Genomic DNA, 13,682 nt, shown 5'->3' on the forward strand with positions numbered 1-13,682 from the left:
CCCATCAGTATAAAAGACAAAAGGCAGTCCTAGGTAACATACATTACCTACAGGCCTAGGTAAAATACATTACCTGCAGGTCTAGACAAAAAGGTTCAAACATATGTATACATCTTGTTTTATCCTGTTGTTAGGAAACAGTCCAAACTTGATTGTTTTGCGGTTCGTGTCCTATCTGCTGGCTCTGTCCTCTTTTAGTTGATTCTGAAAGCAGTGGCGAGCTCGGAGAAGAAAGCGACGCGAAGCAGGGATACGTTCCCAATGTTGTAAAGGTTTAATGAGACACACAAGGATATTTATCAAACAATCCCTCCGTTTACGTAGACTACGTGAGAGTAGAAAGATCAGAGAGTACAGCAGGATTGGTTCAAGGTAGGTTCTGTTACAATTTATGATCAATTAAAACCGATAAGAGAGGCTTTGTTCAGAGTTTTTACAGAATGGAATGTAACATGTTCACAACACCTGTATTCACATATATATATATATATATATATACATATATATATATATATATACACATATATATATATATATATATACATATATATATATATATATATACATATATATATATATATACACATATATATATACACATATATATATATATATATATATATATATATATATATATATATATATATAGACAAAGCAAGGCAGTTCATTTCACAGAGGTTAACCAGGGTTAGTGTGTGTGTGTGTGTGTGTGTGGTAAGGTTATGACATCAAGCACAAGAAATGTGCTTTTGTAATCTAGTTGGAACACAATGTGTTTTTTAATACTATTAGATGAAGGTGAAGTTGTTTTGATAAAAGAAAGAGACTGAAAGGAAGCCTAACATTGTAGAAGGTCACATTCAACATATTTCCTCCGAAACTTTATTAAGAACAATACAAGTTCTTGTATATTGATTTTTCATTCCTCAAAAACAATATAAACATCCAAAACAGCAAGGCTATATTGATAATACATTAAAAATACATATAAAAATAAAACAAGAGTACATAATACAGCAGTGCTCTATTAGGTTTATTTATTACACAGCCGAATATATCAATGTATCAAACATCATTTGTATTTTAAGACCCTATCAGTAAATCGGAGTCATTTAGCTATAGTAAACACTCTGAAGTCTGATTGGATAAAAACATTCCACCTCGCAAGTGCCCTGGCCTCTGATTGGCTCACCGCACATACGCCTACCTGCTTTGTTACGTGACGCAGCTACGCCTTCGGTCTGCCTTCTTTCACGTTTGGTTTGACAGCTCAAACACACGCTACTCCACACCGTCATGTCTCTCGGAAAAGTTGCCCGGAGTTTGGTGAAACCAGCCCGGGGTGTCCTGCGGTCCTCGGCCTCGGCCTCGGCGTTGAACCGGAGCTACGCCGCTGTCGCGGAAGCCAGAGCGGTGCTGGAGAGCGAGCTCGACGGTATCCGAGCAGCGGGGACGTGGAAAGCGGAGAGGATCATTACGTCAAAGCAGGGACCTCATATCAACGTGGACGGCAGCCGTAGCAGTGAGTGGTAACGTCAGTAGTTTACAGTAGTGGCTTCCATAAGACCCAATTGCCCTTAAACGCACCATGGGGTACAAATTCTGGATAGAAATATAGTTTCTACTTGCTAGTAGGTTTTTCACAACCTGCACAAAACCAAAGCCTTCTTTTCTTTTCCAAAACTGTTATATTGTAGATATGTTTTATAGGGTCTTTTACGTATTTTTACTGCAATATTTCTATTTTATGTTAATGTTCTTGACTGTTGCAGTTGGCACGCTGCCCCAGTGTTATCTTGATGAACTTGAGTCCAACTATAGTTAACTTTAGTCATGTAACGGTTTAAATGACTGATGGACACACCTGCTCATTTCATGTTTCACACCACTGAGTTGATTTACAGGGCTCACTCTTACAAACCTGTACAGAAATACAACACAACCTTTTTTTTAAACGTATGATTCAAGCTAATCTCAAATAGGTCAGAACAATGTTGGTCTTAAAAGGTCTTAAAATGGTTTATAACATCAACAGTGAGCTGAATGTACTTCAGAAGCTTTCATTAGCAAAAGTAATCATAAATTGTCAAATTGCAGCAGCTAATCTGTTCAGGGTAAACCTTTCCCAAAAATGGACTCTGCTGATTTATGAATGGTCCATTGACTTTAGGCAGTGGCCCCTCATGTGTGAAACTAGCTCTGTTCAATCCATCTGAATGGCAACGCCTCAGTCCCATGCTTTGTTTTCTCTGACTCTTTTGTCCTGATATGTTGGCTTTATTGTCACTCGCCTTTTTGACAAAAAAAACAAAAAGACGGACACAATTTGAGTTGGTCACAGAGGTTATTGTTTTTGTTTTTTTTATTTGTAGGACTGGGCAAACCAATATTATATCGATATCGTGGTATGAGACTGGCTATCGTCTTAAATTCTGGATATCGTAAAATCATAATACATTAAGTGTGGTCTTTTCCTGGTTTAAGTGTAAGTAAGGTGATGTGGTTTTCTGAACTCAACAGACCGTTCTAGCTGTTCTATTATTTGCCTTTACACACTTTGTCATTAAATCGACATTTCTGATGATTATTTATCAAAAATCTCATTGTGTAAATAATATTTTGTGAAAGCACCAATTGTCGTCGCAATATCAACATCAAGGTATTTGGTCAAGAATATCGTGATATTTGATTTTCTCCATATCGCCCAGCCCTACTGATTTGAATTGTACTATGACCTTTTTTTTTACCTTTTTGTTTCCAGCTTTCCATCTAAACGCTGTCTTTGTCTCTCTCAGGCATTTTGAATTTCTGTGCCAACAACTACCTGGGACTGTCCAGCCACCCAGAGGTGGTGCAGGCGGGGATAGACGCCCTGAAGTCATATGGTGCTGGGTTGAGCTCTGTCAGATTCATCTGTGGCACACAGGTATGACGGCTATATCAGCACTTCGGTAGCTCTGTTGTCTGTACATTTGGAGTGCTGTCAGTAGCGAGAAAAATGAAAAACAATCGGTGCTGCCTACACCGTGTTATCCTCCTGCTAGCGTTAGCACCCAGGAGGCTGAAACAGGGCAGGGTTTTAAACGTGCTTCTAGCCTCTTAACATGTTCAAAATGTCATTACAAGTGCCTCCCCATGTGCAGTGATTCCTTCTGAGTGAACACAGTGAATCTGACTGCAGGAGATGTGACAGAAAGGCATAAAAGTTGTGCTAATTCAGCTCTGTTTAGTTCTGGTGTTGAGGCTAATTTTGAAAACAACATAATAAATGCTGAATTGCAGCTAAATCTCACTCTGTGTACATAGGATCTACACAAAAATCTGGAGCAGAAGCTAGCAGAGTTCCATGAGAGGGAGGACTGCATCCTCTATGCTAGCTGTTTTGATGCTAACGCTGGACTGTTTGAGGTACGTCGTCACGTTTTACAATCTACAATCTCCAGCCGGGGAAAGCCTGGGACCAGAACAGAAAGATCCCCCCCTGCTGGGAGCAGTGAAGTATCCTATTACTCTTACACACAGGTTCTGTTGGGCCCGGATGATGCGGTGCTGTCTGATGAGCTAAACCACGCCTCCATCATCGACGGGATCCGACTGTGTCGAGCTAAGAGGCTTCGCTACAAACACATGGACCTCAGTGATCTGGAGAACAAGCTCAAAGAGTCTCAGGTGTGTGGGGACGTTTTCCAGGACAGCATGGAAACAAACGTTATGTCTGTGCATTTAATTAATACATTGAATTAATATTTATGCCACGGATAAAATGTCTTAATAGTTGAACATATGATAAATGAGTGATGATCAAATATTCAAATGTACAGTTTGCATTGACTATTTCCTTCATAAAACTGTTGACAGTGGGTTCTTTGCGTAACCTCGACTGACTTTTGCCTGGTAAGTGTTAGCTTTAGCCTCAGTCTTTTAGCATTACATCATGTATGTAGCCATCAAGTTCATATTTAGGACCCTTTTATAATGCCAGTGAATGTTGCCGGTACCCGGAGGTCCGCGTTTACCCTTCGGTCAATTTCCACTCGATGACTCGCTTCAGAAGGGGTTGAAAATCACAACTTTCCCTCTGTAGCGTTTAGCTTAGCCCAGTGCCATTGCAACCATAAACAACGCTGGCTTGGCCGCCTCACCCACCCCAGCTCCACCCTCTCGTCAAAAATCGCCACGCACGGTTGCAAAAAACCAAGACGGCGACCCCCGTCTCGCCAAACGCGATACTTCAAAACAGCAGTCCATCCATCCATCCATCCATCCATCTTCATCCGCTTATCCGGGGTCGGGTCGCGGGGACCCCAAACTTCCCTTTCCCAGGCCACATTAACCAGCTCCAACTGGGGGATCCCGAGGCGTTCCCAGGCCAGGTTAGAGATATAATCCCTCCACCTAGTCCTGGGTCTCCCCAGAGGCCTCCTCCCAGCTGGACGTGCCTGGAACACCTCCCTAGGGAGGCGCCCAGGGGGCATCCTTACCAGATGCCCGAACCACCTCAACTGGCTCCTTTCGACGCAAAGGGACAGCAGTCCACAAACCCCAAATGTCACGGATGCTACGTCCATTCTTTTTACAGTCTGTGGTGTGTGCCCTTCAGAGTACCACAGCAATGAAAAACAACGTGCCTTGGCAGTCTCGCAGCATGTTCGTTTCCGTTTCACTGTTCATTAAACCCTTATCGCCGTGGTGACGCGGTCAGATTAGGGTGACCGTATTGATCAGACTGCGTGCGCTCCACTGACCTTCAGGACTCTGTTTGGTCCTCCTCAGTCGTCTCGTATGCGCCTGGTGGTGACAGATGGAGTCTTCTCGATGGACGGAGACGTGGCTCCCCTAACGGGGATCTGTGACCTGGCGGAACAGTACGGAGCCATGGTGTTTATAGACGAATGCCACGCCACCGGTTTCCTGGGGCCCCGGGGCAGGTGGGTAAGATCCCGATTAACGCAATTCAATTCAATTGTATTCATAGTATGAAATCATAAGAAGACACTTTACAGATGGAGTAAGTATAATTTACAAAGACCCAACAATTCCAGTAATTCCCCCAAGAGCAAACATTTAGTGCGACAGTGGCGAGGAAGAACTCCCTTTTTAGGGAGAAACCTGTGGGTGTTTTTTATGGGAACGTGGATCTTTCAGGTCAATTTGAGGAGTGCCTTTGGTTATCATTTCCACCTTATATCGTGTAATGCAGTGTGGGATTCACACTGGTCTGGTCTTGACGCGTTCTCGTTTTAGGTGGTCTTGACTACAACGCTGGTAATTACAACTGTCAACGTATTGTAATAACAGGCAATTTAGTTTGATTGTATTATGAGGGGAGTAACTAATGGTGCTTCTCGCTGTGATTTTCAGAGGAACGGACGAGCTCCTGGGAGTGATGAACAGAGTTCACATTGTAAACTCCACCCTGGGGAAAGCTCTGGGAGGAGCCGCTGGTATGTCCCCGTCTGGCCTGTTTGTTGCTGCTCCTCAAACTGAGCTTTAAAGCTGCACTGATGTTTTTTGGCCACTTGGGGGTGAGAAACTCCAGAGATACAAGGTCCTACAAGATGAAAACACACCACCTGGCATATTATTGTCTTATAACATTGTTATTAGGGCTGCAACTAACAATTCATTTTATTATTAATCTGCCGATTAGTTTCTCAATGAATCGACCGGTCTATAAAAACCTTAAAGCTTTAGTGTGTAACTTTTTGACATTAATGAACGTCCGTTACATTCAAGCCGTTGCCAAATGAGTTGCTACAAAGCTAATTAAGACTATCAGCTCCACACGACTCTCTCTGGATCTCTCAGTGTGACTATGTTCAGAAGATTGTGGCGTCCGGTGACTTTCCCGCGCAGAAGCTCGAGTGAAGATAATGACCTCTTCTGAAGAGTCCATCCTGTTTTTTTAATCCTCCGTGTCCTCCTCGGCTACTAGCAACTGCGTGGGGTGGGGGGGGGGGGTTAGTTTTTAGCTAAAACTAACTAAATGACTTTTCTCAGTCAAAGCAAACAATCTAATGGTTGTAATCGTTCCCCTGTGGACTTCTTTAGCAAGTTTTGTCTTTAAACTTTTTGCGTTTTATTTATTCATAATCTGCTCTAGCTTTTCCAACGTCCAACTTTTATGTTGATCGACTAATCGTTGCAGCTCTAGTTGTTATGGGGAATGTGTTGCAAACAGTTAATTTATTGATAATATAAAAATGTTAAAGAGTGGAGCTTAAGAGATATACTGTATGCTATATTTGTTTTCTGGTAGAACGTCAGATGAGAAGAAAACATCCAACTTCCTGCCATAAAACAAACGAGCAAATAGTCGTTCGGAAGCCGAAGCTGAGAATGACGTCACACCCGAGTTGAACGCGTTCCATTCACAAGTCAGATTTTCATTGTTTTCATTAGCTCTAGCCAGGTTAGCCATTGTTAGCAATGCCAGTTTATAACAACGCATTATGCTGTTGGTTTTCACAAAAAACAGCATAACAACATGTCCACAAAAGATGGACAGCAGTGTGTGTACGACTGATTTAATGAGACACGAGACAGAAGTGCTAATAACTGTATGTTACTACAGCTTTCACTACTGTTGATGCCCGGGACAGCCATGTTGGATTTTTAGCTCGGGGTACTCTGTGGTTGTCCTAGTTCCGACCTCGGAAAAAAATCCAACTTCCGAGTACAAATGGAACGCCCTAAAATGTCCCAATCTGTTGTATTTTTCCTTCAACAAAGAGCCATTATGTCACCAATCCTCCAGACGTCTGGTCCACTCTCTCTTTCAGGTGGCTACACGGTTGGCCCTAAACCTCTCATCGACCTGCTGAGGCAGCGCTCGCGGCCGTACCTGTTCTCCAACTCCCTCCCCCCCCCGGTGGTGGGCTGTGCCACGCGGGCGGTGGACCTGCTGCTCGCCTCCAATGAGATTTCACAGAGCATGACGGCCAAAACCATGAGGTGCGTTTGATCTAAAGTGGGGCGGGGTTATCTGCGTTCATGTATTTGTGTGAGTCAAGATAGCCCAGGTACTAGCTTACTTAGCTTCTCAGGGAGAAAACACGTCACGGTTTGTTTTTTCACCTAAAGCTGACTTACTTTTCTGAAAGTCAGTGTATTTTATTACTAGGGTTGGGTTTGTTTTGATTTGAACAATTCTGATTCTTCCAATTTCCGTCTGCTATTTCATTATTAAATTCACGTCTCAGAATATTTTAGGTGAGAAATTAACTGTTTTGATGTCTAATATATAGGCAGTGTTATGAAAATGTATGGCAAATGTTTTTTCTTCTCTCTTTGAGACACTTAACCAAATGGTAAAATACAAAAAAAACTACTTCTGGCTGTATTTCGGTGCTGTAATTAACGTTTTGATCACGTATCAGCTACAGCTGTCAAGGTTGCTGGGCGACAGGAGACCAGACCGTCTCATTTCGGAGACCACTTGGTTCAGTCTTCGTGGCCTCTGAAGGCTGTAGCCCCTGAATTGGGACATAGCTAGAATAAAAAAAATAAAAAATGTAAGTTTGGAAGAAAAAAAAGTCAGAATTCTGAGATTAAAGTCAAAAAAACATATTTTTTAGATTATTTTTGGGGCATTTTAGGCCTTTATTATATAGGACAGCTAAAGATGTGAAAGAGGGGGAATGACATGCAGCAAAGGGCCGCAGGTTGGACTCGATCCTGCGGCTGCTGCGAGAAGGACTGAGCCTTTGTACATGGGGCGCACGCTCTACCAGGTGAGCTATCCAGGCACCCCAAAATTTGGACTTTGCTTCTTAAAATTCTGACTTTACACTCAGAACTCAATCCATTTTTCCACATGTGGCCCTACTCCTCTTCCTGTTTGAACTACTAAGCTTGGGCCGGTGTAAACATCCCCAACCAGTTTGATACTGAACCGGTATACCGAATGTTACCCCTAGATGTCGCACTTGACTCAGCCGCTCCCGATGGAGACTGATGAGAGACATTATAATGAGATTATAACTCAGTGGTGGTAGTGCACCTCTAAGACAGTGCAGTGTTTGTCTCTCATCTCATACAACACATCAACTTTCTCTCCTAAACAAACATGACGTGCGCCTTCCCAAAATCGGTTGAGTTGAAATAGTTGAAGTATTTTGGTTGAAGCCCCTGGTAAACCGGCAGACTTCCAGGCGTACTTTAACGCAACCAAATACGCAAATTTCGCCCCACCCGCTGCAAATCCACGTCTTTTGCGTTGACTTTGTATGTGTTCTTGCCACCGAATCCATGTGAAAAACGCCTGAGTTTGAACACGCCATAAAGATATCGGACTGAGTCCTGCAGTTACATTTTGTATGCATATCGAATCGATATTTTAAGCTCATTCAGCTCATAATTCTGAGCCAGAACCTCCCGTATTTGGAAGTAGTTTGGGGAAAACTGAGGTGTAAAAGGGTTGCACATTACAGCTGTTATATCGGTGCACCAGAACTAGCACTAATGCCCTCTGGCAAAACAGATGGGCCTTTATCTTTTATTTTTTAGGTTTTATTTTTTAGGTAATATAATGTACAACGTATTCTGCTTATGGAAATGACACGGCAAACACCCAAGAGGAGTAACTGTAGAAATGTCTGTTCAGTTATTAACTGAGCTATTATTTGCACTGTCGGCACGGTTAGGCCAGGTGTGAAGGGAAATAAAGATGTCTGGCATTTTGTTTCATAACCTTGTTCACACACACATGCTGCCTTCAGGCCACATTATGCAAGTGTGAGCTACACTCTAGACGAAACATTTATACTAAACAAATGTTATTGAAGATAGACTTAGACTTAGATAGGATGTTGTGAGTCTTCCTGAATAAGGTCACATTATCTTCCAAAATATTACAAATGCATTAGAGATGTTCCTTTTTCACTGTTCCAAAACGTTCACTATTACATTTTTCTGTCACACAAAAGTAACAATATGACGTGTCTTATTCCCCGTATCCCCCAGAGTTAGATAAGTCCATACATACCCTTCTCATCTCCGTGCGTGTTGTGACTCTGTCTGACGCCCCCACCGCTAGCCTAGCTTAGCACAGATCCTGGAGGTAACTGACTCCAACTATCCTACTGCTCCGAATAAGTGACAAAATAACGCCAACATGTTCCTATTTCCATGTTGTGATTTGTATAGTCACAGCGTGTACAAATAACAAGGTCACATGAGACACAGCCATCTTCTAACCGTATACAAACTGGGAACTATATTCTCAGAAAGGCGAAGCACTGCTGATCTGCTCAGGGCTTCTCAGGTGCTGCAAAGCATATCACTCCGCCCAAGTAGCAGAAGTAGCAGTGCTTCACCTTTCTGAGAATATAGTTCCCAGTTTATATACGGTTAGAAGACGGCTGTGTCTCATGTGACCTTGTTACTTGTACACGCTGTGACTATGGGGTATGTATGGACTTACCTAACTCTGGGGAATACGGTGAATAAGTCCCAATAAGTTGGTGTGTTCCTTTAAGGCCACGATCAGACAGAGCGAGTTGTTGCAGCCTGGGGCGGCTTCTTGTAATTGTGTTTTAATGAAAGTGAAGCGTTTTCCTTACTAGATTAGACTTTATTGATCCCAAACTCTGGAAATTTCAGTGCTGCCGCAACAAAGTATTATACGACATGCGCAGCACGCATACAGAATACACAATAAATAGGATAGAATACAAGAACAACCATTAAAGACCAAAAAGTGACTAAAGAACACACAAAATCCACGTACACATCGGGAGCTGCTGCAACAGTTTAGCACAGCGCCATCTTAGTTTTGCATCTCTGAGCGCCTTGTGGTATTTTTTGCAGGAGCGCCCTGAACAGCTCAGGCTGAAAAAACTTGACTCGTAACTTTGAGTGGGGAAAAAAAACATATAATGCCATATAACACAGCAAAATATTATCTGAGGACGGGACGGATTCGATGGTTGCCTAGCGAGAACAACAAAGAGATGCAGCTGGCTCGAACGAGAAAAGCAGTGCAGCGCCAGATCGCCTTCACACACTCTGTGGCGGTCCCAGGAAGGTCTGGCGAAAACACACGTCTGTCCATTCATTATCAATGGGGGTAGTGTGTTCAGGTGGGGGCCGCAGATGGGAGCCAAAAAAAACAACCCTGCGGTGGAAAGTTGAGACCGATTCAACCATTTTTATTAGCATTTTAGGCCTTTATTGGACAGGACAGCTTAGTCATGAAGGGGGGGGAGGGGTGACATGCAGTAAAGGGCCGCAGGTCGGAACCGAACCTGTGGCCACTGCGTCAAGGACTGAGCCTCTGTACATGGGCGTGTGCTCTACCAGGTGAGCTCCCCAGTCACCCTGCGGTGGCCAATCACAACCGGCGGTCAGACTTGTCAGCCGGTTTTGAGGAGGTGTGACTCCGGATTTCCACTGAATGCAGAACGTCTGCGGACCGGCTCCGCTGCGGAACGGCTGCGTGCTCCGCCGTCCGTCAATACCCACCAGGTCCGGATTTGTTGCGGCACGGCTCCGGCCATGACTGACAGCTGAAGTCACGAGGACCCACGAGATCTCACGAATTCACGTAGAATAGAACCACAAAACCAACACCAGTTAGTTTCCATCCAGAGGAGTAGAGGGGGAACAACTCTGTGCTGTGTTTTCAAGGTGTAGTGCAGAGAAACATGATCCGCCGTGAGCACGGTGTATTTTATTTTGAAAATTAACCGGATGTTTTTTTTGTTTCTGTGCTCGACTTCCTGTCCCGCATTATCTGCCCTGTGCTGAATTGCTGCGGAGCTCTCCGGCGTCCAGCCGGCGGAGTCATTAAGTTTCCATTAAAGTCAATGTGTGTATTTCCACTGACTGACTGCGGAACGACGTCGTTCCGCAGTCAGTCAGTGGAAATTGGGGGTGAGAGTCCCGTACAGAAAACGGGAAACATCACTGCCTCTATCTCTGCCGCTAGAAAGTTTTAAAACCCCAAACACAAGCACTGAACTTCCCAGGAGTTTGTGAAGCGGCTTCCTGCAACAACAAAGTCTCTTTTCTATCTCCGTGAAATGAAGCTGCCTTCAAGTATGGTCAGAAATGTCAAGATCGATAAACGATATAACAGAATATAATTCATTTTGAATTATAAAGTGCACTTGTGCTACGTTAGGGGATTTAATAACACAACAGGACGTCACACAAATGGGCCGCCGGGTCACTTTCTCTGGTCTGAATGGGCCCTTACATTGCTATCCTTCTGTGGTGATTACTGTAATTTTTACTGTAAACATTTTTCTTTCTCTGCTATCCATTAAGGTTCAGGAACAAGATGACGCAGGCTGGCTTCACCATCGCAGGCTCAGCTCACCCAATCTGTCCTGTGATGCTGGGCGACGCGCGGCTGGCCTCCCTGATGGCCGACGATATGCTGAAGCTAGGTGAGACCACCGTGGAAACCTGACCCACTGGGCTGGGAACTTCTGAACCAGCTTCTTCTGGGAATACGTTGTAAAATGGGGGATTATTTGCGCCTAGCCCTTTCATTCAGCTGTACTCTACATTGTGTACTGATGAAGGTAATCGGGGCTCAAAATGAACACCAGCCAAATGCTAAAATACGCAAATGGCTAGTAGATTTCCTTCAGTCACCAGCCAAAAAAGTAATGTTAAACTATTGAGTGGCTGGTATAATGGGAATATTCACCCATTCACATTCGCCCTGGTATTTAAACTGTTTCTTTCCATAAAGCAGTGCACAGAACGGCCGGAGAAATGTGCGCAACAAAACAACGTGCTGGAGAGCCCCAACCTGTGAACACGTGTTGCAGCGCGGCTCAATCAGTCGCGGCTCGGCTGCAGCTCATCTAGAGATTCAGCGATTCCCTTATTTAATTATTTGCATGTAGGGTAGACAGCAGTGAGTTTTGGCGGATGATCAGTTTTTGGCCAGACACCTGCAGCTTGTGAAACCCCAATCAATGAGCCTTGTAGGGATTCAGCAACTCCCATGGATGTATTAAGAGAACTCCCTGTACTGCGCGCCATGGGGACACACGCACAGACATCCCGATTTATAGATAGATGTGAATAAACCTTCTTGACTTCCACAGAGCATTTCTCAGACTCTGTTCTTTCTCTCTTCTCGTCTCTTCCCTCCACAGGAGTGTATGTGATTGGATTCTCCTTCCCAGTCGTACCAAAGGGCAAAGCCAGGATCCGCGTTCAGATTTCCGCCGCCCACACAAACGAAGACATCGACCACTGCGTTGACGCTTTCATCCAGACGGGCAGAAAGCACGGAGTCGTCTCCTGAAAAAGGACAAATAAGCAGGAGTCAGAAAGATCCAGCAACCAGTACGAGTTACTGAACGACGATGAAGCGCTTGCTCTTACAGATTGGGCCGCCTGTTACTCAAGACCTATGAATATCGATGATGGAAATATTAGTTACATTTGTAGGTCAACAGAGCTTAATGTTGTTTTTGTGTTTGCTTAGCTGAATAAAGCACGTTGGCCAACATGTGAAGGTGTTTGCATTTTAAGAAAAAGGGTTCATTTCATTTATCCCACAAAAAAATTATATGAATGAGATTCTATTGAATCTGTATCTGTTGACAGACGTGTTTATTTAAGGTTAATTTTGGTATTTTTCAACCTGCAAAATGAATCTGAACCATCTCAATCATAAAAATATTTAAGAGTAATTATGGTATTTTTCAACCTGGAAACCTCTACTTTCCATGCATTGCTGTCTTAAGTGACTAATGGGAACAAAAATCTTTAATATTGGTCCAGTATTGAGCGGGAACGCTGTAACCGGCACCCGTGAACCAGGTTGCAATGTAACCCTACAGGACAGATAGTCATCGTCAGTTTCCGTCCACTAAAAGTTCTGTTGTTGCCGCTGACAGACTCAGATTATTATTCTAAGTGTCTGACAACATTATGAAAGGATCCCTACAGAGATAGACCTTTTAGTTAAAGAGTAAGATCCTTTTTGTTTAACATGAAACAGCCCAGAAATCACCATCACCAAACCCACCAGACTCCATGTAAATAATCAGTACTTTTAGCGTGTATAGAGCCAGCATATCTCCTCATGTAAATGGGTGAATTAAGGGTTTATTTCAACCAATCCAGAGTGGTGATTGTTGGAACAGTGGACAGATGAACCAAGACGGCTTTTGATAGTTTTATTTTGTTTCTGTCCACTTTGAGTGAAGTGTGTTTTACGATGATAAAAATGACTGTTTATTTATATGGAGTCTGGTGTGTTTGGCGACAGCGATTTCAGGGCTGTTTCATGGTACTCCACAGCGCTGTGGAGATAGATCTGGTATGCGAGATTACATGACAACAAACAAGCATCAAAAACTGACCTAGTTGAATATCATTTTTACTGAAACTATGCCCATTGTAAATACAGATGTTGACAAGAAAGAAAGCTCTCTTACGAAACTGCGTTAAAAGGGGTAACCGTGTTTATTTGTTCAACTGTCATTGCTTTAATTTTTTTGACAGTAAATACACCATAATACTATGAAGCATGCTATGAAACATAATTTCACATTTGAAAAGCAATGCCTATTAGTTAAAACAAAAGGTGATTTTCAAAGTTTTTGCAGTAGTTTTATGTGTTAAACATGTTTTTTATGGCTTATTCATGCTTCTTTGTGGCACATTGTTGCTGATAGTCCACATGCTTCCTCCTCCTCCTCCCGCTGTTG

The 13,682-nt window shown here is 43.3% G+C and overlaps 1 protein-coding gene across 1 annotated transcript; it reads left to right on the plus strand.

Annotated features, from left to right (window-relative positions):
* The first annotated feature begins 1,224 nt into the window (after positions 1 to 1,224).
* gcat (glycine C-acetyltransferase) lies at positions 1,225 to 12,475 on the plus strand. Its single transcript, XM_078269987.1, has 9 exons — positions 1,225 to 1,522; positions 2,796 to 2,926; positions 3,307 to 3,408; positions 3,523 to 3,669; positions 4,774 to 4,928; positions 5,362 to 5,444; positions 6,783 to 6,954; positions 11,272 to 11,393; positions 12,117 to 12,475. Exons 1-9 carry the CDS (start codon positions 1,297 to 1,299, stop codon positions 12,266 to 12,268), a joined length of 1,290 nt encoding a protein of 429 aa, XP_078126113.1. The 5' UTR covers positions 1,225 to 1,296; the 3' UTR covers positions 12,269 to 12,475.
* The last annotated feature ends 1,207 nt before the right edge of the window (positions 12,476 to 13,682 follow it).

This window comes from Sander vitreus, chromosome 15 (assembly GCF_031162955.1).
Source record: "Sander vitreus isolate 19-12246 chromosome 15, sanVit1, whole genome shotgun sequence".
In the NCBI taxonomy this organism is placed as follows: domain Eukaryota; kingdom Metazoa; phylum Chordata; class Actinopteri; order Perciformes; family Percidae; genus Sander; species Sander vitreus.

Coding starts and splice junctions, on each gene's coding strand:
- gcat (XM_078269987.1), top strand. CDS start 1,297: ATGTCTCTCGGAAAAGTTGCCCGGAGTTTGGTGAAACCAGCCCGGGGT. Junction 3,409..3,522: donor CTAACGCTGGACTGTTTGAG/GTACGTCGTCAC, acceptor TCTTACACACAG/GTTCTGTTGGGCCCGGATGA. Junction 3,670..4,773: donor ACAAGCTCAAAGAGTCTCAG/GTGTGTGGGGAC, acceptor GGTCCTCCTCAG/TCGTCTCGTATGCGCCTGGT.